We start from the raw sequence: 20995 nt of genomic DNA, 5'->3' as shown, positions 1-20995 counted from the left end.
TTAAAATACCCTCAGGGTACAGATGTACGTTACAGAGGCGACGGGCGCATAGAGGATATACATATATATAAACAGAAGGTTAATACAAAAGCGTAAAAAATATCTGAAAAACAAAGCACATAAAAAAAGAACAACGAGGTACATGGGTAATTTAGGACGACGGCGTAGGTGTAAAAAAAATAATAATATAAAAATACAATAAGCAAAGCAGTATACAATGAAGATAAGCAAATAACTATACAATAAGTTTTAATACTATACAAGAAAAAGTTTGTAGCGCGGATTTAAATTTTTCTTATTCAGTTATACTTGTTAGGGATGCAGACAGGTTATTCCAGTCAGTACAGCTGCGGGGAAGAAACGAGTTAGAATAGGTAACTGTGTTTGAGTGTGGAATGTTAACCTTTTGACTGTGGTTACGGCGAAATGAAATGTAACGTTGTAATAATAACAAATGAAATGTAATAATACTGTCCATGTAATAAAATACTTGCTTTACTTTTCATTGTGAATAACTAAATAAAACTTCTTGCCATTATATAACGTTTCGTAAGCATGTTTGATTGCTGCTGTCAACACTTGTTTTTTTTTTTTTTTTTTTTTTTATACATGTTATGCTACCTTCGAAAGTTGCACGGACCCATGTCAAGCCGATTGTTTCTCGGCTTTGTGTCCGTGCCACCTTACATCGTGTATAGATGCAAAATAAATTTCATTTGATTTTATTTGAGACCCAATAATAACCTGTCCCTCAATTCGAGGCCCTATACTGCCATTGGCAAAATGTGTCTGAGCTGAAAGTACGGTCCGGATCAGGATCAGCTGTCTCGGGCAAAGCGATGTGCCGGTGCCCCAGGCAGCTCACCAGTCAACGCCATGCGGCAGCAAGACACGCTGTCGTCGGTACAGCTGGGGGCGTGCTATTTGTCGACCCTAATTACAAGCGAGGCGCATCCACATCCTCAGCTCGGCGACGAGCGGCTTGGCGGGGTCATGCGCTCGACACGCGGGGACCGGCCGCAGATCGTGTCATCGTTGGCGACGCGTGAAGAGTTTTTCGTGGTTGCCGTGAGCCAGCAATGCGTGGCCAATGCGAAAAATGAAACACCACACTAGATACCAGCGCTCAAAACGCCTCAAAACGTGCGAGAACTTGGAATGATTCTCGGCGGGGCCCTGCAACGGCTACGAAGAACGATGTCGGAGGTCGGGCAGTTGTAACGAGGGAATGTATGAGACTTTAATGATGTAACACGCGCTGGGCTTCAAGGTAACATTGCAGGATGTCTAGCAAAAAAAAATTAACTCAAAGGGCAGAAACAAAGGGTAGGTGGAAAGGGAAAGAGCGAGGGTAGGGAGTCAGCCAATGGAAGCAGTACAGAAGCCGTATAAATGAAAGCCAACAGGGTTGGTTTTGTGTGCGTTTCTGAAAAACGGACGAGGTATATAAGCCCCCGCACTTAACCGTTCGCAGTCGAGCAGCTTTCCAGCTTTGGCTCCTCTAGCCAGAGTTCACTGAAAACATGAGGCTTTGGGTGAGTTGTGCCTTTCTTCCTTGCATGTATGCGCCGTCTTTCGGAGGGCCTGTCTAAGTCCCCAGCACTTGACCATGTCGGGGGTTTGGATAGAGCTCCTGAAGGATTCTTAGAGCGCACGCTTCAGGAGATGGTTGGCTTTTTATCTAGAGTAGAAATTATTGACTTGTGGAATTAAGAACTGCTAGTAAGTTATTAGTATTTTGTGATTCAAGGATTATCCCTCAGTACAGCCTTTGCTATTGCAAAATATATCCTGTGTCTGATCAAATGGAGAATTTTGTTACAGCCACATGGGAATGTTGCATAGTTGAAGGGATTTTTTATTTGTGCTGTGAGTCTCAAGATTGTATACTTACTTATACAGCTCTGTATGTTCCTACTGTGCCGATGTTTCAGAACCAAACCGAGGAAATACGTTTAATTTGCCAAAAACAAATTCTCCGTAGCCTGCTCTGCTTCAAAGAGGACCTTGAAATTAAGATATTATTTTCGCTCTATCTAGCATGTCCGTCCAGTTATGCAAAAAAAAAAGTGAAAAACATTACCACCAGGCGAGCACTTATCTTCGCAACTGATTCGGGAGCAAGCAGTATTGGATTAGAAAAAGCAGGAAGGACGTGTTCTGCCCGCAACTCACTGTAAGCATTGGAAGAGTTTCCTGAAACCAACTCGACCCTTAACAATCGTGCAATAAGCGCAATCAGGGCAGTCAATGTTCAGTTTTGCGTGTTTTTGTTGCTTGTGCAGGTTGCCACCTCGGTCGCGTTAACTGCGGCTACCATTGCTCTAGCCTCTCCCTTTGGTGGAGGAGGGGGCTGGAAGATGATGGGAGGCCACGGTGGCGGCGGCGGCTTCAAGGGTGGTATGGGAGGCGGGGGTGGCATGAAAAACAAGTTCCGTACTGGCAGCGTGTACCTCATCAAGGAGCTACATCCGATCGGCGGTCAAGGCAAGGGTGGATTTATGATGATGGGAGGCGGCGGTGGATGGAAGCCCATGGGTGGTGGAGGAGGCTGGAAACCCATGGGTGGCGGAGGAGGCTGGAAGATGGGAGGAGGAGGCAGTGGCGGATGGATGGGAGGTGGAGGCGGCGGTGGCGCTCCTGGCTGGATGCGTATGGCGACAGTAGTGCTCAACCATGGCGGTGGCAGTGGTGGCGGCGGCGGCGGATGGAAGACGGGAGGAGGCGGCGGCGGATGGAAGATGGGCGGTGGTGGCAGCGGCGGCGGTTGGAAGATGGGAGGAGGTGGAGGCAGCGGTGGAGGAGGCTGGAAGATGGGCGGCGGCGGCGGCGGATGGAAGATGGGCGGTGGTGGTGGCGGCGGCGGTTGGAAGATGGGAGGAGGTGGTGGCGGCGGCGGCAAAGCTGGGACCACGTACATCATCATCAAGAAAGGCAGCAGCAGCGGTGGAAAATCGGGCGGCGGCGGCGGCATGGGCGGCCACCTCAGCAGCCTAACTAGTCTCTTCAGCGGTCACGGCGGCGGCAGCGGTGGCGGTGGCGGCCATGGCGGAGGCAGCGGAGGAGGCGGCGGCGGCTGGTGGATGTGAGTGCTGGACGTTTGCACGCGAGCCACCCGATCCCGTGACCTAGCATTTTACGCTGGGTCGGCCCGCCCTCTCGTGTGGATGAACTTTTGTGACCTGTGCAATATGAGCTGGTTCTCGAGGCACACGTTCCTGTGTGTTTGCGTACGAAGAAATTGTGACCATATTGCCTGCTCTGGACTCCCTTATGCATTTCAAGTTCGTAGATCGATTCATTTGAGTTTTCTTTTTTTTTCCGATGCTTTCAAGCCCAAATACATTGTGATTCTTCGCAAATCTTGTGTCCCCTGTTTTTGATTCCGCTTTTTTCCTCTAGGAATTCTGCCTCCACTGTGGCTGCCGTGAGGCTACGGATCAAGGGTAGCAAAAATACAATTTAGGAAAGCGCGGTAACCACCAACGGGACGAAACTCTGACAAACTAGTTACTACAGAAGCTAATCGAGATGATACAATTATCCTTCGTGAGATCGGCGGACTAAGCTTCATTTTTCACCATGGTATGATCAATAATCATGCGCGGCTATATAACCACTACTCACCCTGGCCTCATAAGCCCTCTACTGGCATAAGTCAAGACAACGTGTTTACTCTCGTAGGTAATATTGCGCTTCTATTTTTTCTCTGCAGCTAAACACAGTAGTGAATGACAGTAATCTCAGCAAATACCTTTTCCAGTCTGGCCACAAAAATAGACCGCGAAAGATCCTAAGGAATTGTTGAACGCAGCAAAGACCGTAAAAAATTCCGAACACGTCAGGCACATGTTAGCTCCTTTACAATGACCTATTCGTAGGCGCTGCAAGATCTAGCATAGGCAGTTAATAAATGTTTTCAAGTAGGAGCCCATTTGTGTGGTAAAATGACATCTTGAAATATCTGCACCGAAACATTTCACGTCAATAAATATAATGCGGCTAGCCTACTTACGGTTACGAAGGAAACATAAAGACGGCATTCGATGACGATTGACAGCTCAGCACCACTGGATGCCGGGAAAGTAATCAGAAGAAAACTGAAGAGCATTTTTCTTTCAGGCGTGTCATAGCCATTCAAAGAAACATTGAGACGAAAAATATCTTGCTCGTCATATATGACTTGCTAGACTCTGTAAATCAGCTAGCTTGAGTTACGAAGCAACGACATCTGCTCAAAATAACTTATAGAAAAATTTTAAGATGATCTAGTTGTCTTCATTTCCAAACGTGAGCGCAATAAATATGTTCTCGATGCCGACAGTCAAGGAGAAGAAAGTGTTGCGGACCTCACAGCGCCCCAATAAGCATAAGGGATAAGTGCAGAAGTAGGCTGTGTATTCGTAAACACGTAGATTTTGTTTCTGGAGCCACCTATAGTTTACATATTTATTGTATTCACAGCCGCTGTCCCAGTCATCTTATACCCGTGAGCCAATCAATCATGCCTGTAATGCACAACTGCTGCAAGTTTAAACGCTCCTCTTATGATGCAGAAGAAATGGCGTCTGGCACCGCGTCTATATATACTTCACAGCACAAGCAAAGCAAAGCGCAGAAAATAGCTTACTGTTAGTTTCAATGCAGGATGTCGGGCAAACTGTCTCACATTCTGCGTAGATAATAAGGGGCGTTTAATCCAAAGTAACAATTCACAAGCAGTGAAAACTTTCCACTCCGGGCAATCAGCCACATACGATCTTGTGTGTAAAGAAGTCACTATTTTTACAATCAGGAAATTACGGGCGTTATGCAGATTCCAGTTTCTCGCAGCGCAGTGTTGTACAGTACACTGAATCTTAAATTACATTTTCATTTTCAGAGAACCAAAAAAAAAAAAGAAGTGTTAATGCAAAAATTCGTTCTCACTTCTGTGCAAATTCGCTTTTGAAACGAATTAATTGCACCTATCTACATGGATTGGGCATAGTAACGTGAAACGTTTTATTTGAAATTCGTGAGAATAACATTTTATAAGCAGAATTACCAAGACTTATTCCTGCATTTCTTCATTTTTATTTTTTCAGGACGCTTCATCTGACGATTTAGACCAGAGCCATGCCTCTCTCTGGATAACGCTAACCAAGATGGAAGGAACAGTGCCTTAAATGCGGTCGGCACTCTAGGAAGGGGTCAGGCCAAGAATTAACAACCGCACATCGGCAGTACATACAGCCGACCACCTGCCGACGGCTAATTGTGGGTACGGGCGGCCAGAGAGTCCGGGTCACTGACGGTAAGAGCGCTGCCGAAGGCCTACGGCAGGGACTGGACCGGACTGTACGAACGGTGACGTGATACACCACCCCTTTCAGCCACGCACTTCACGCACTCCTCTCCCTAAAGCCCCACTCGACGGGCGAAGTCGCTCATACAATGCACGCATCTGTGAGAATTAGTTAAGGGGAATAACTATCGCAGGAAAAAGAATTTATGCCATGTGTCAAGGGCTGCAGAGATGCTTAAAATAAAATAAAGGGCTTAACTCTCCCCATAACAACATGCTTTCATTTTGGTACTTTAAACAAAACACGGATAAGGAGAAAAAAAAAACCGCTCGCACGCAAAGCCTAATTACGCTTACCTTGACCATACTCTCGTATCTTTCAGGTCGAGATGCTTGTTCCACGAGAGCAAAACATACATTAGCAATGCGAGGGTTGCCTTGCAATGGTACAAAAGGAAAGCATCATTGTTGGAGCTACAGGAACGATTCTCAATGTCTAAATCTCTCAACGTGTGATTCAGGAGGGAATACTTTGGATGCTCATAAGAACTGGTAAATACAGGATATCCACTTGAAATGCCTCGAGTTGCTTTTCATGCGAGCGATATTTCTGTGGTTGGAGATAACCATCGGGAAATGTAAAAATGCGTGCGCGGCACTTTAGCTGATATTGATCTCGACTGAAGCAATGGAGATGAAGGTTTTAAGAAGTCGAAGGAAAGAATAGACAAACTTATTATCATCACTTCGTGCCCCCTGTGATTTGCGGCATTATGATAGTCAGATGATATGTTTTCGATAAGGCAACGATAGACTGAACCAATCTGAATACGGTGCACATGTTTATTAAGCCTTGCAGACGCTTTATATGACTGTTTAGTTTCCGCTTGGCAAGATCACTGTGGCACGATGTTGGAAACTGATAATGATTTTGTCTAAATTCGTACGCAAAAAAAAAAAAAAAAACGTCGGCAAACAGATCTTTGCAGATTAGCGGAGTGTTATGCACTCCAAGGAAGGTTTTCGAGACTTGCGCTTCTTCAGCGCGTCCGATCGTGCACAGCGCACCTCAAGACGGTTTCTTACTTGCTGCCTTTTTAGGCCAGGGCACGTTCGTCGCTCGTTAGCAAAATGCAAGGCATGGTTTTGCAACCTAGCTCAATTTGACTGAAGCTCTTGAGGTTTAGTGCAGGCACTCAGACTCCCTGTATGTAACACAAGTTTGTGGTTTTGAAACTCATGCGTGTCTCTTCTTGGGCGATGGTATTTCGAGTACCAAAGCTCTCATTGTTACCTCCATCTTGTTATGAAAACCACCGAGCTGTTAATCGTTTATAGTACAAATAATTCGAGCTTGAAACCTGAAGCTCAAACGTTCAAATTTTCTCAATGCGGCACTCAGGAAGTAACGACCTTAAAAAAAAAAAAGAAAAAAAATGAAGGGCATCTAACAGCGCTACGCAGATTTGCTGCACGGTGAAGACTGTCTTTTTGTTGTTGTTTTTTTGTGAAATTTATGCCGGCGCGAATAAATTTTGAAGCATGCGGAAGCTGTCGATTACTATGTCTAGAGCTTCTAATTTCATTTAATTTTTAAAAATACCCTTCGAAGTGGCAAATAGCAAGCAGTCACCAAGGCTATTCCTGCGTGAGCGAAAGACTGCCTTCGGCTGGGAATTCACAAATTTTGGGATAGTTCATGAGTTAGGTTACAAAACCCATTCCCTTCGTTCAAGTCAAGCGGATACTTCCAGAAAACACCGTAATTGTGCACTGAGCACAGACGTGTTTCTCCCGGTAGTGTAGGAGCACGCACAACTCCTTGGTGTACGACCTGCAACGTTGTGCTTTTCCCCGATACCCCGTCTGAGTACAGCCAAAGTTTGATTTATATTTTACTCCGGAATGAAGATGCCGCTTGGGAAAGTCTCGAGGAAAATTTCCACCCATTTTGTTGGAAAGCAGTTTGCGCAGGGCGACAGCTTCAAACCTATATATAAACCTGCGCACTGCGATTTGTGAAATGGCACCAGTGTGCTTGCATTTCTTCATCCATGACAGATTGGACCGCGTGCATCGCCCCCGCGAAATGCAGTTCCTCGTCTCGCAGAAGGCTTCGCTGGACACAGGAGAAAGAGTCGGCCGTGGATAAAACACAGCCCTTCGTCAGACTGTCAATCAGACGACGAATAACTTCCGCGTTCGGAACACGCCCCTTCATCCGATTCGGACGCACTTGACCGAGGGCCCGATTCAAAGCGTTTCCCTATCGGCCCAGAAACGAGCCGAGCTGCCCGGCTGTGCGCGCGGCTGGCAGTGTCCGCGCAAGCAGGGCACGAAAGAAAGAAGCGAGCATGACTACAGAAAGGGGCTGTTCAGGCAGGCGGTGAGTGAGAGAGACGCAAAATGCAAAAAGGCTGGACTTCGTAGAAGGTGCAGGCGGTGAAGTACAGCGAACGCACATGAGAGCCTTCGTATCACGATCGGACGTGGGGACCACCGCGCGTACCGCCTCCGGATCGACGGCAGTGATGAGTCCAGAGCTTCCGTTCCACTTCGGAACGGTACCGCGCGCCGCTGTGCGCGAATTGGACGCGTGCGCGGCGCGTTATTCTTTCAGCGGCAGCTGTGGGGACGCGTCTACTGGGGTTTCACGATCGGCGCCCTCGCCTGTGCGCGCTCTTGTCGGTCGCTCTTGGGGCTCCTCCTTTCAGCTGGCTCGACTAAAGCCGCGAGATGACCCAGATGCGGAGAAAATTCAGGGCCAAGAGCGAACGGCCCGACAGACAGACAGACAGACAGACAGACGGCGTTCGCTGAAGCGAGCCGGTCGTCGGTTTTGATTCTCGTGAGCTTTGCTTGTTGCGTTCTTGCAAGTGGCGCCTGTAGCCGGAGTCGCATGGCGGGGGGACGGCCAACTTGCGCATTAGGGTCGCCAGCCGCAAACACGGTGGGACGTTTTCTTATGCCGCACGTGACGGTCCCGGCGCAGCTCTTGTTTCTTTTCTCTTTTTCAACACGGCGCTTGGCCGACGCAAAAGTAGACTGAGGGGCAAGAGAAGAGTTCTTCGTGAACCGCTTGTCCGTTGGTCGGTATATAAAGCTGGACCGGTCGGCGAGTGGTCTTCAATCCGAGATTGGTGCCGGCAGGAGAAGTTGCTTTCTTGAAGTTCGTGGCCTTGGAAACGGACAACGATTGTCACTAGCGTGCCTACGAAATGACGCCAGCGGTAAGCGCGCATCCCATCTATCGCATGCATTGATATTGCCGTTTGCTGTACCTTTACAGTGCATCTCTTTTTTAAGTGGTAAGGCCTGAATGACCACAAAAGGGCTTTTACTGTCTGAAAGTCGGAAGAAAAGAGAAGGGAGCTTAGCGATTTGGCGTATTTATGGCTGATCGACTAAAAATTATATGAGGGAATTCTGAGCGTTGCAAATCTCGAGCAGTGGCAGAAAGGCATGAGGAATAAAAAGGATTGTGTTCAGCTTACCATTCATTCCACTGATGGTCCTAAATGGTAAATAATTTCAGTGTTTACTTAAGCTCTTTCAAATGAGCGTTTTAGAATCGCCAGTCGCATATTGTTTAAAGCCACCACACGTTCATGACCATTTTGAAGACATGGTAGGCAGTATTTCTTGAGGCGAAAACGTATTTGGCCGGCGATCGCAATTGTAGAATGCCTTTTCGCCGAACGTACGCCCGCTAACGAAGAACTTCGCGTCCCATCGTTTTTTGGATATTGAATGAGGCAGTAAACAGTGCCGAAGCTTGGTCGAGCAAGGCGCCGCTGACCGCTGCTTGATCGACTGGGCAAAGCACTTTACTATCCAGTGAATTGTTAACGTCACTTTCTGATTTCAGCACTAACGTTTGTACTGTAGACTAGAAAGACAGCAGCTGTCTTGCATGGACACCAGTCGTTACGTACAGATACATTCAGTCGGCACAGCCAGTCTGGATATGACAGTGGAGCATTGTACATTTATTTGTTTGTATGCACTATACAGAGAAGACAGCGGCTCTGCCTCCAAATACAAAAGCGACGTCAATTTGCGTTGTTAACTTTATAGAGCGTCTGAAATAGGTAAGTTACAAGACGTTACGGGTGAGAGACATTGCGTCATAAAAGCTTGTGAACTATAATTTTGCAGAAAAGTATGTGTGCTATACCTGTAGATGCCGGACTTTTTTTTTTTTTGCGGGTAACGAAATATTAACGCAAAACCTATTTCAGTGCCTTTCGGTTTGGTTTGGTTTAGTCTTTGAGGTTTAATGTCCCAAAGCAACTCAAGCAAAGAGAGACGCCGTAGCGGAGGACTCACGGAAATTTCGACCACCGGTGGTTTTTTAACGTGCACTGACACCGCACAGCACACGCGCGCCTTGATTTTCGCTACCAATAATAAGCTGCCGCCGAGGCCGGTATTCGACCCCGCATACTTGGGCACCGTAGTCGAGCGCCGTATCCACTGCGCCACCCCGGCGGGTAGAATTGTTCGCTTGAGTGATATATATATATATATATATATATATATATATATATATATATATATATATATATATATATATATATATATATATATATATATATATATATATATATATATATATACGAAGGTAATCCCAAAAGTAAGGTCTGCAAAGGGCTGCGGCCGCAGGGAAGCTATTTGCGTGGCTGCTCGCCATACTGCTGTGTTCATTGTTCCCCGTTTTCCCAACAAGCTGTGACTCAGCCCGAAAAGGACTGTCACTCTTGGCAAGGCAGCCATTTGAAATGGAGCTCTCGTTTGTCGCTACCGCCAGGTGCGAAGTTCGCGCAGTTATTCCATTTTTGAACGCAAAACGCGTTCAACCTATCGAAATCCATCGGGAGTTGACGGAAGTGTACGGAGTCGTGCATGAATGTTAAGAACGTCCGCAAATGGTGTAGGGAGTTCGCAGCTGGTCGCACTGAAATTCACAACGCAGAAAGAAGCGGGAGAAAGAAGAGGTCAAACGCTTCCTCAACGGCATGGCGGCGAGCTGGTATGACATGGGCATACAAAAACTGACCCATCGTCTGCAAAAATTCATTGAACGCTACGGCGATTATGTGGAAAGGTAGAATAGTCTGCCTTTTATATGATTTGTAAATTTCTTAAAATAAACATTTCTCACGATTTATAAAAAAACTGGAGACCTTAATTTTGAGGTGACCCTCGTGTATATAATGTAATATAATATAATATAATATAATATAATATAATATAATATAATATAATATAATATAATATAATATAATATAATAAATAAAGAATGAAAAGGATTGCCTGGTGTGCAGACTTTGGCTATTTACGATGCCGCAAAGCATGCATCGCTGTTCGGCTGGTTACATATTAAAAACGAGCGATATGTGCCGCATCCATCACTTCAGGAAGCACCGTGAGTAATCGGGTAAAACATGTTTACTCGACTAGTAGGACGCGTGGGGGGCTATTGCCTTGTATACATCGGCCACACGGGCTGGAGCCCTTTCCTTGATGCCCCCTGTCTCTCCTCTCGGCTGCGCAGAAGAGAACACAGGCTGCCTTCCTGGTCTGCTCCGCGCTGCTGCTGCTGTCGACGGGCAGGGCAACCGTAGCCGCCACATTTCCGGGCACCTACTTCTATCCGCGGGCATATCTGAGCGGGCCCGCGCAGCACACGGCGAGCCCCAGCACCCAGCACCAGTTCTACGCTGCGAGCAATCCTGTGGCGACCACCGGTAGCAGCAAGAGCGGCACCACTTACGTCATTCGCTCGCTCCGTGAGGGCGAAATGATCAAGCCGGAAACGACTTCAATGGCGGGTGGCTTCGACGCGTACGCAAGCAGCCCGGTGCTCTCGGCAGCGTTCCCCAACTACGACCGGCACTTCAACTTTGTCAGGCCTTACCTATCGGGCCCTGTGATGGCCCCGTGGCAATATGTCCACTGATCCAATGGCGGCTCGAGGTAAGCGACTCATGCGCGAAGTGGCCTTGTTTTCTCATCTCTTTACCTCAAGAGGTAGGACTGAGAATAGCTCTGCAGCTGGATTGAAAATACTACCGGCGTTGTTGGCCGTGCTGGCGAATAAAAGAAATGGTGCCGGGCGCGAGGTTGGTGATACGGAGTGGCAGAATAATGGCTGAAACCGTGAACATATCCGCACTTAGAACGAGTTGGTGAGTAGACCTCGCTCTTGCTATATCTCCATTGTCTATTTTTCGGCGGCTAGTTGCCAACTGCTCGCGCGTGCGCATGACTTCCGAAATCCATGCCCTTGAGTACCGGCACTGTTATGAAGCTCTTGCAAGCGGAGAGCAAGACGCAAATTTAAGACGTCGGACGACGTCATCGCATAAATATTATTTTTTTCACCTCCTTTGCCTCGAAGTGCAAAGTCGAGAGAAAAAAAAAAAATAAATATTTGACTTTGTGACCAATTTTCTGCTCCCACTTCAGTGTGTTCTAATATGTTGCTCTTTTTTGTATTCTTCGCTCATGCGCGACAGGTTCAAGGCATCAGAAGTGGGTAGTAAGGACCAAAGAAGAAAACTGAAAAACTTTGTGTCGTAAAAAAAAAAAAAGAAAAGCACGAGTGCAATTTTGTTTTAACCTGGCCGAAAACAAAAAGAAAAAGAAATGGGCCAAAGGGGCTAAAGAAAAAAAAAGAAGCACCAAAGCATACTGGAACCGTTGCAGCCATAGCCATAGGCTGCCTCTTGGTAGAGTCGTCGATGGCCTTTACAAGACATTGCACCACGACGCCCGCTAGTCGTCACCGGGAACGCGGGAAACTGGAACCGTTACCTTTCATTCCTTTTTTTTTTGCTGATTCTTGTGTTCTCGCAACATCTACATCTCCATTAAAGCATAATAATTAAACGAAACGCTTGTATCCGTAGTCAACCACCGTGTGCTTTTACTGTATTCTCTATATGAGACCACCAGTCTGATCATCAATATTTTGCTTAAATCAATTTTGTGTTCTTATCCTACGTACTACTAGCTACTCAAGGTGGTTTGAAAAACCGCATTTTAATAGAGTTCACTTGCAGTGGTAGTGCAGACTTTACTGAGTGCTATTTAGAGAGAATACAAGCAGCCCGCCTCCGCCTTTAGGCATTTTAATAGTACTCGTGTGATAACCATGTCCATGATTTTGTGAAAATGTCATTTGGTGCGTAAAAACACTGTTTCTATTCTCTCCGCTTCACCACAAAGAACACCAGTTGCTTAGGTGAGCTTTCTCTTTTTGAATAATGTTCTTATTTCTTAGCTTATTCGGTTCGCTTTTCAAAGCAGCCTTTGGTTGCTAGCGGGAACTCGGACGCATATACAAAAATGAGATAGAGATGCTTCTGCACAGGATACGTGCTGTATTGAAGTTACGACAACCGTCATTGACAAAGGAACAGAGGTGAATGAATTGGGAACGCTTTTAAGATGTTGGCTTACGTTCAAAAGGGCATCGTAGGCGGATCAAGAACGTCATCCCCATATGCTGCTTGCTCAGTGACGACAGTCATTACGTCCAGTAATAAAAAGAAAATATGGCCACCTAAACTACCCAGCCAGCAGTAAACGCGAACTTATTGTTAGCAAGTTAGAAGAAAAATATCGAATTGTTTGAAGCAGCATTTTTCGCTTAGCCGCAACAGAATATGGCAGATATAGCTTGGCAGTTATTGATGGAAGGAGACGATTAATAGGCACTGTGTGATGGGGCAACATCACCAGAATTGTATTCTCAAGCGGCAACGATGGCTACGCTTGCAACGTGAGCACAGTTTCGGCTTCGACTTGGAACATAAAGGTAAGCAGGCAAGAGTGGAGTGCACGTCATCTGCATGGCAGGAACGGTGGAAAAAAAAATAGGAAAAGGTTTAATTCTGCTAAACACGAGTAACCAAAGCGAAAAGCGGCGACACGTTTCGCTCGACCCGCCTCTCCGTCTCTGTACGGCAGCCTTTTGGCGAGCTATACGTGTACTGGATGCTCGGATTCGGCCTGTCGTCTTCACTACCTCTGAGACGCAGACAATTCAGTGACCTCAGTGACCATATCTTGGCTCAGTCGGGGAGCAGCAGACAAAGCGAGCGTGTAGTGTGTGGCTATATATAGTAGCAGTTTACTGATACCCGTCTCTTCTGTTTCAGAAGTTTATGGGAGTGTACAGACGACATGAAAACGTTAGGATCCATCAGTTTTCAATTGAGCAGAATTAACTAAATACAGAGCCGCAGTAAAAACCCGTACAACCCTTGGACCAAGCACACAAACTTTACCGATGAGTTTACTGAAGACAGCTAACGTCTATCCTCGCATAAGTATACAAGTCAAGAAATTAGTTGCTTCGGGTCAGAGATACGCAGCTCTTGTATGAAAGTAGGAAAATGTTCCGCTTACAAATTCGCGGCGTTGACGTGGGTGCTGTTTAGAAAGGAATTAGGGCGAGAAACTGTGCGCCGTCTATACTGACGCTATACACAAGCATGAATACAGGATGTACTTCCAAATTAAATGCATGATTTGCTTTGCCGCAAGCTGTAGCTCGCGTGCAGTACTAATCGGATACTATTGGCGCCAATTTTATTCAGCAAACCGAGTCAGCTCGTGACAACTGAGGGCTCTTTGCTTCTGACGCCGACTTGCTGGTTAGTCTTCAAAATCAGCTGTTTAGCGAGACGAATTCAATAATTTTGGTTCGAACGAAAAGCGGCAGGCAAGGAATGTAGTTCCTAAAACTCAATCATACGGACAGGAAAGCGTGCTGCCTGTCGCGCTGCACACAGATTACGGTAGCCCCTTAAAAGCTCCTCCGTAGGGCTGAGTGCTAAAGAAGATGTAAAATAATGCGCGCGAAGCCACACTATACGACGCGAGCGTATCCAGCAGCGGGGCTATCGCGACTGCTGAATGTGTCTAGCTTTAGGGATTACCAACTCTTGAACCAAATTTTGCGGCTTCGTTGTCCTGGGCATTCGCACCTCAAGGACAAACCAGACGCAGTGCAGGCTGGTACAACAGGTGGCGGATGGAATTGGAAGGGGCAAATTACACGCACCTGCAACCATGCGCTATAGATGAATCGTTAAAAGCACCCCTACACAGATGGGAGGCAGTGAGTCGGTCAGTGCCAACGCTGAAGGTATGTCGTATAGCCCATGCGGCTGCTAAGACTTTCCGCTCACATTTCAACCTCCCGCTCCCGCACACCTGCCACTTCACCCCAAATAAATCAATACGAAAGACGATCAAACCACGGCAATATAAAATTGGCTTTGGAAGAGCAAGTCGATTTCAAGCAGTGAAACAGACAAGGAAAAAGACGGAGGCAATATATATGGCGCCATTGCATGCGCCGGTATGTTGCTAGTGCGAAAACGTCCCCTGTAATCATTGTCGTTCAGATGGCATGAATGAGCTAAACCTTTTGGATCCGATATTGATGCGTAAATCCCGAAAACGTGAGCCAAACTAGCTGACTTTGTAAATTCCTCTATTTTCTTGCGCGTACTATAACCCTGAAACATATTTCTGCTATGCATCCTCATAACAGCGCAGATGGTGTTTCTTATGCCTCGTTCATCAATAGCAGCGGCTCTTATTGCAACTACTAGTCGGACGTGCGGTTTAATTAGATTGAATGGCTTTCACGAAGTGGTTTACTGTTACCTAGATTATCGCTATTTTACTGCTGCCCGTCATCAACTCACAATGAATGCCTAATCAGGTAAAATGGCATGCGAGGCTTATGCCCCGATCATGCTCCGGTGGGCTATGTAAGGCGGCTGGTTAATTTTGACCAAGTGTGATTATTTAGCGTGCCCTGACATCGGAAAATACAAGGGCGTTTTAGCTTTTACCATTAATCGCAACGCAGTCCTAGGGCTGGGATACTGCCCTCTTCCTTCGGTTCAGCATCTGACAGTCACAGACACGAAGCTGACTTAAAAGACGAAAAACAGACACACCCGCCCCATAGGTATGGATTTAATAATCGCGCGCAAATTAGAGGATGTTTGTTACCAGGCAGCCGCTCTGGTCACTCTTCCTTCAGGGCGGAATAAAAGACAGTTTCAGATGAACATGTATTTTTTTACCTTAAATGACGGCCCAGCCATAGAGGCTGAAAAATTTCTTCAGGATAATGAGAATTTACATTATTTGAAAACCCAAGCGCAAATCAAGACCTGACATTGGTTAGTGAGAGTCGCTTGCTCCACCAGGCAATCTTCCTTTCTTCTTTTATTTTTCTTGCTGTTTACAAATATGTATTTTTAAAAATAACGAGAGACAAATCGTTGCTGTCTTTGCAGGTGCGTTTTACAGAAATGACTACATCGTGTACGTGATAGTGTTGGCTGATTAGATGAACAAAAAAATTAAAAGTAGTTGATCAACTTTCTTATTTAGACTTCAAGTGGCAACTGTAAGCAGTGACACTAAAGGTCGTCAGTATCAAAGTGAGCATTGTCTTGGCCGTGTGGATCGAAATTTTTGAATGTCAAAATGCGCATTTTAAACCTCGCTGGGTTGCATTGCAGAACTTCACAGTTTTATACTAATGCCATTGTGCAAAACCCTCGTTAACTTCTTCAACACCATCAAATACAGAAATGACGCCTATATTTGTCGTATAGAAAGTGTCGTGGCTAGATGCCCCTTTTGAATGTTGAATGCCGGCGAGCCAACTCAACGGGCTTTCAAATGCGCATTATTGACGTTCGATACTTTGATCCGCACCACCGGTTAATTAAATTTAAAAGTGGGGCTCACTTTTAAAGTTGCCGGCCTTGAATTTCGCAGCCTATTATTTTTCTAAAGATGGGAAAAGTGACCTAGTTTTTTTTTTAATTTAATCAATCGTGTCATCATTGAGCTATGTCGCGTAAATGATGTCCGCTTAGCTCTAAAACCCACCTGCAAGGCCATAGGGACATATCTCTCGTAGCATTTAAAATACAAGTTTTTACACCCTTAAAAAGTCATCTTGTATAACTATATATACGATTTGTAGTTTACGGGGTTTAATGTCCCCAAGCGGCTCAAGCTAGGAGGGATGCCGTAATTGAGGTCTCCAAACAGTTTCGACCGCCCAGGACTCTTTAAAGTGCATTTGTACAGTAAGCAGGCACTTTGCGTTTCACGTCAATCGGCGAAACGAAAACGCCACTGAGCCGCCGTGGCGGGGCTCAGTTGTTACACTTCCTAAATCGCTAGATGAATGTGTAATATTTCATTTCCCTGGCATATAAACAAAGTCATGCACATTGTCGTCACGTCTGCGCTACTGTCCTATCGATGCAGAATTCTCAAGACCATGACATGTGCACTAATGCGGTGTGTTGAAGCAGCGGTTCAGGTCTTTTTCGTCGTTTTCGAACTTCTAGCGCAGAAATGCGAGGACAAACGAAGGAAATGGAGCGCTATGTCTTTTGCACTTCATTTCTTTGTCATTCTTTTTCTCAGCCAGAAATCCAAACAACTGTGTATCAACCAGCTTGAAAAAATATTTACAACATCTTTCTTTAGTCGTGAGCAGCCTCTGCTTCTTGAAAACGAGTGCACACAATTCTAACCCAAGTGTACTCGAGGCGGGCGCTTTCGCGGTTGGCGGAAGTGCAAGACTTGGCTATCGTTGGGTGGTCAGGAAATTCACTCCCCATATTCTTTGCGTCGATATTCCCCTCGTCGCGTTCAGAGCAGCAACAAGGTTATGTCCGTCCGACTGTTACCGTCCGATACTTTCCCCTCCCTTTTGGATACGCACCCTTTTCAGGTCCTTCCTTCATTTTTTTACCACATCGTGTTCCAGCGGCAGCATTCTAGAACGACCCTTCACCATGCCTCCTTCCCATTCCCTTTTGGAACGCGACTTTCCACTTCACGGGCACCAGATGGCACCGTTGCTTCGAAGAGTTCACCTCTCTCTAACCCCCAAACCCTCGCACGAACACAGGCAGAGCAATTTATTGCTTTAGTTTGTCCTCACTGCCGCGCCGTCATTATTATGCGGTCGCGTTGCGCCGGCCAGCCCCTTGCTTCAGGGCCCTGTGTCTTCAGACGCCAACAGCCAACTCTCCCGCTACAAGTGACACCCGCATAACTGGCCGTCACTTGTTAAACCTAGCATATCTCACGTGCTTTTAACTTATCTGTTAAGAGTTAACCATCAGATTTCACTGTTTATAAAGATGGGACAGTCAACCATTGCCGGTGCCTTATATTTTCCATTGCGAAGCACCAGGTTGAAATTGTGGTCATGAAACTTATTGGAATAGTGACTAAGTCATCGCAACATTCCCCACACTATAGCAACGTACTCTGCGCGGAAGGCGTCTTAATTGCAGAGCAAAAGAGAGGCACACGAAGCTGTTCCAGCAACCGCAGGTTACCATACGATGGGTGCAAAATGCACTCTCATCTATAGCATCCAATTGCAGAAGTATCATCAGGGAAGAACAACGTACTGTTTTCACGAATAATATTTTGCTCGATAAAGCAGAGACTTGACAACAATCTATCCTACTTAGAGCCTCTCTCTCTCTCTCCCCCCCCCTCCCCCTTCCTCTTATATTTTTTTTTATGCGTTGGCATATATTCAATAACATTACTCTCCGTATTTCAACCTTTAAAGTAACGAAAATGCAAGACATTGCCATAAAATAGCAGCCTGGGATGTTATCTTTTCCAGATAGATTACTGTTTGACGCAGCTACTGCTATAAGCAATGCAATTCCTGCACCATTACTCTGTAGTATCTGCGTGCCGCCGTAGTGTCTGCGCCGTAACCTTTCCCATTCAATGCCTTGATATTGAGTTGCAGGTGTCTGGCTGTTCCTCAAGATGAGGCGGGTAGTTTTACCCAGTGTAGTAAGCTTTAGTGCCTTGAATATCCTACAATGTCAAGGGGCTATAGCGCGGGTCGTTAACATTGCGTGAAAACGTTATGTGCAAATTATCGTTCAGGAGAGGGCAACCAGCGTGGCAGGAGCAGTTTTCAATCCTGAACAAACTCCACACTGAAGGGCTAAAAAAAAACTATTACAAAAAGACTATTCGGACATTTATGTCATCGATCTAGCTCTCGGTATCACTGCACAGCATGCATGCGCTGGTCGAGTGAAAGGGAAAAGAACGTTTGGACAGACCCAATCATGAAATCTTAGTGGTTCTATTGGAGAGGTGTAGAACTGTCACGGTTAGCGGTGTACATTTTGCAATCTCTGGGTAAAAACGGACAATTGTAGAGTGATGACAGATTAGCGGTTCTGTTTGAGAGGCGTGGAATTGTGAGAGCTACCGGCGTACATTTTGCTGTCTCTAGGTCAAAAAAAAAAAAGAAAAGATAATTGTAGAGTAGGTATGCTACTTGGGAGATCAAAATTGGTGCAAACTCACAACAGTAGTAGTTCTGCTGCGCTGACAGCAATAATTTCACAGCCACTTCTATCGTCCAACTCAAATAAAAGCAACAGAAGAGGGAGAGTGAGTGAGTGAGGAAACAGTCTGGATTGAGATTGAAAAGCAAAACAGCTGAGTGAAGAGATGAAACGTGGAGCCATCTCACATCTTCCATCATTGAACCACGAAGAGACGGGACATACGGTTGAGCAGTCAGCATGAGCTTTGAAACGAATGCGAAGTGTTCAATAGAAGTAAAAAAAAAAAAAAAACAAATTTAGGTGGAGACTCCACAAAACTTAACCCTTCAAGGCTTCAATGCATCTCTTATCAACACGTATTACTCATCCATGAGGGCAAGCGGCAAATATGAACGTCGGGAGCAAAACGATCGGCAGAAATGCCCCCACCCGTCCCTCACTTTCTCACACGAAATAGATGATTGCATTCGAGAAAGAGCTGAGACTTCGAGAGCCTCGGCTTAAATTCTACTTTCAAAGAAGTCGAGAAGTCGAGGTCTGAGCGATGCGCGCACTCGACGAGCATGCGAAGACTACGCTCGGATGAGTTAATCTCTCCCGCGAGGCCCGGCTGCCCCGCAATGGAATATTTACGCGCCGTACTTCCATGAAGAAGCACAAAAATGAAAACTGTCTACAGCTATCGTACAGTGCGCAGTCCCTGATGAGCGGAACAATGCATCACACGCGTGGCTGTGGAAACCACAAATGAAAACCGTTGGAGGGCTGTGAGAAAGCGAGTGCTTCAGAGCTCGCTTTTTTTTCTCTCTCTCTCTTTTTGAAGCAGGCACTTACTCTGAAACCGGCTTCCATCCATGTTGTGCTCTTACGTAAAATGTTTGCGACGCTCTTTCGTCGAAGCAGCAGCAGAAAAACTTATCGCAGTTATGCTTTGCCCATGTTTTAGAGCTACTCCTTCCTCCTAAGCCTCCTCTCTCATAACATTAATTCCTCTCAGAATGCACAGCCCCGTTGCGGTGTTCACCACCTGACGCAGGCAGTTATAGGGCTGTGAATGCCTGCTTTTTTGTTACCTTTATGTTTTCACTATTTTAATAATAATCTCAACAACAAGCACCAAAGGAGCGTTTCTCAAACGTTCTATGGAGTGAAGTACAGCGCGCCAGCATTCAGAAGAGAATTACTGGCGTCGGTGACTTCCCCAACGAGTTAATTTTCTTGCTGCATCTATAATGACAATATTTCAAAAACACTCAATGCTCTCCTCAATATACAGTCCTCTGTTCTTTATTGTCTGTGCACAGGGCACGGATGCAAACAGTACTTTCTTCAAATCTTGCAGTTCCACTTATTCTTTCTGGCTTATGAAGGCTGTTGTATTTCGCTTTCAAGATGGTTGTAAGGATAATAGTTAATTATCCTTGGTATGTTTTGGTACGGCGCGGAAAGTGGAAAATTATATATTGCGGTTAATTTGTTACAGCATGCACAGCGAGTTGATCGGGAGAAGGAAAGATGCCTCACGGTTGTGTCTTATGCGAGTGAAGGCTTCATGCGCAAGATTGGCTAGCGCTCTTAGTGGGAGTTAACCGCCAATGGTACCGCGCCCTTAGCCATGCTCACATACTTTTATTTATTTTTCTTTTGCTTCAACTCAGTAGCCATTAAAAGCGCGCATAATATAGCTTGCACATGTCTCAGCGCGGAAACCCGCTCCATTTTCCGGGGAGTGTTAGTAAAGTTCCCCTTGCAATTTCAAATTCCGCCCAACCAAACATTCTCAAGCAGCGACTTGAGTGTGCAATGTAGCTAATCAAGAATCACGGATAGACGCTTGCTACTGCCACACCAAATGTGGCTTATATTATTTCAGCATCAGAATAGCCTTTTAGTGTCGTACCCTTTGCGTCCTTTCACCTTTCGAGGCTTTGACGGCCGGCTGCTAACCATGCCTGCATGTTCATTATACAGGCCATGGCAGCCGCATATCGATGGAGGCAGAAATAGAAACTGCGTGCACGTCCCGCAATTTCGAAACAAATTCAAGGGGCACGAGTGGATCAAAAATCAGTTCCTTGTTTACCCCAAATTCCATTTCAAACAGCTCACTGCACTGCTACGACACATATTACTCATGCAGTGCTCTATGCATGAACGATCAAAATAATTTTTTTTTTTTATTGGGCTCTACGAGCCAATTTAATGTCGGAAGATTGATCTCCACATCTGGCACATGCGCGTGGAGCACTGCCTTTTAAATGACCGTTGTTGTAAGTTTTCCTCGTGTGCTACATCGTCTCCATCATTG

At 46.0% G+C, this 20995-nt stretch overlaps 2 protein-coding genes across 2 annotated transcripts; both read left to right on the top strand.

Moving 5' to 3' along the window:
- Positions 1–1523: 1523 nt before the first annotated feature.
- Positions 1524–3089, top strand: LOC146201963 (uncharacterized). Its single transcript, XM_084583755.1, has 2 exons — positions 1524–1535; positions 2286–3089. Exons 1-2 carry the CDS (start codon positions 1524–1526, stop codon positions 3087–3089), a joined length of 816 nt encoding a protein of 271 aa, XP_084439881.1.
- A 5416-nt stretch (positions 3090–8505) lies between these two features.
- LOC146201962 (uncharacterized) lies at positions 8506–11249 on the top strand. Its single transcript, XM_084599831.1, has 2 exons — positions 8506–8517; positions 10845–11249. The coding sequence occupies exons 1-2, from the start codon at positions 8506–8508 to the stop codon at positions 11247–11249; spliced, it is 417 nt and encodes a 138-aa protein (XP_084455957.1).
- Positions 11250–20995: the final 9746 nt, after the last annotated feature.

Source organism: Amblyomma maculatum, chromosome 1 (assembly GCF_055883805.1).
Source record: "Amblyomma maculatum isolate TAMU_Amacu chromosome 1, ASM5588380v1, whole genome shotgun sequence".
In the NCBI taxonomy this organism is placed as follows: Eukaryota; Metazoa; Arthropoda; class Arachnida; order Ixodida; family Ixodidae; genus Amblyomma; species Amblyomma maculatum.
The sequence above is the reverse complement of the archived record's forward strand: the minus strand, read 5'-3'. Positions and strand labels throughout refer to the sequence as shown.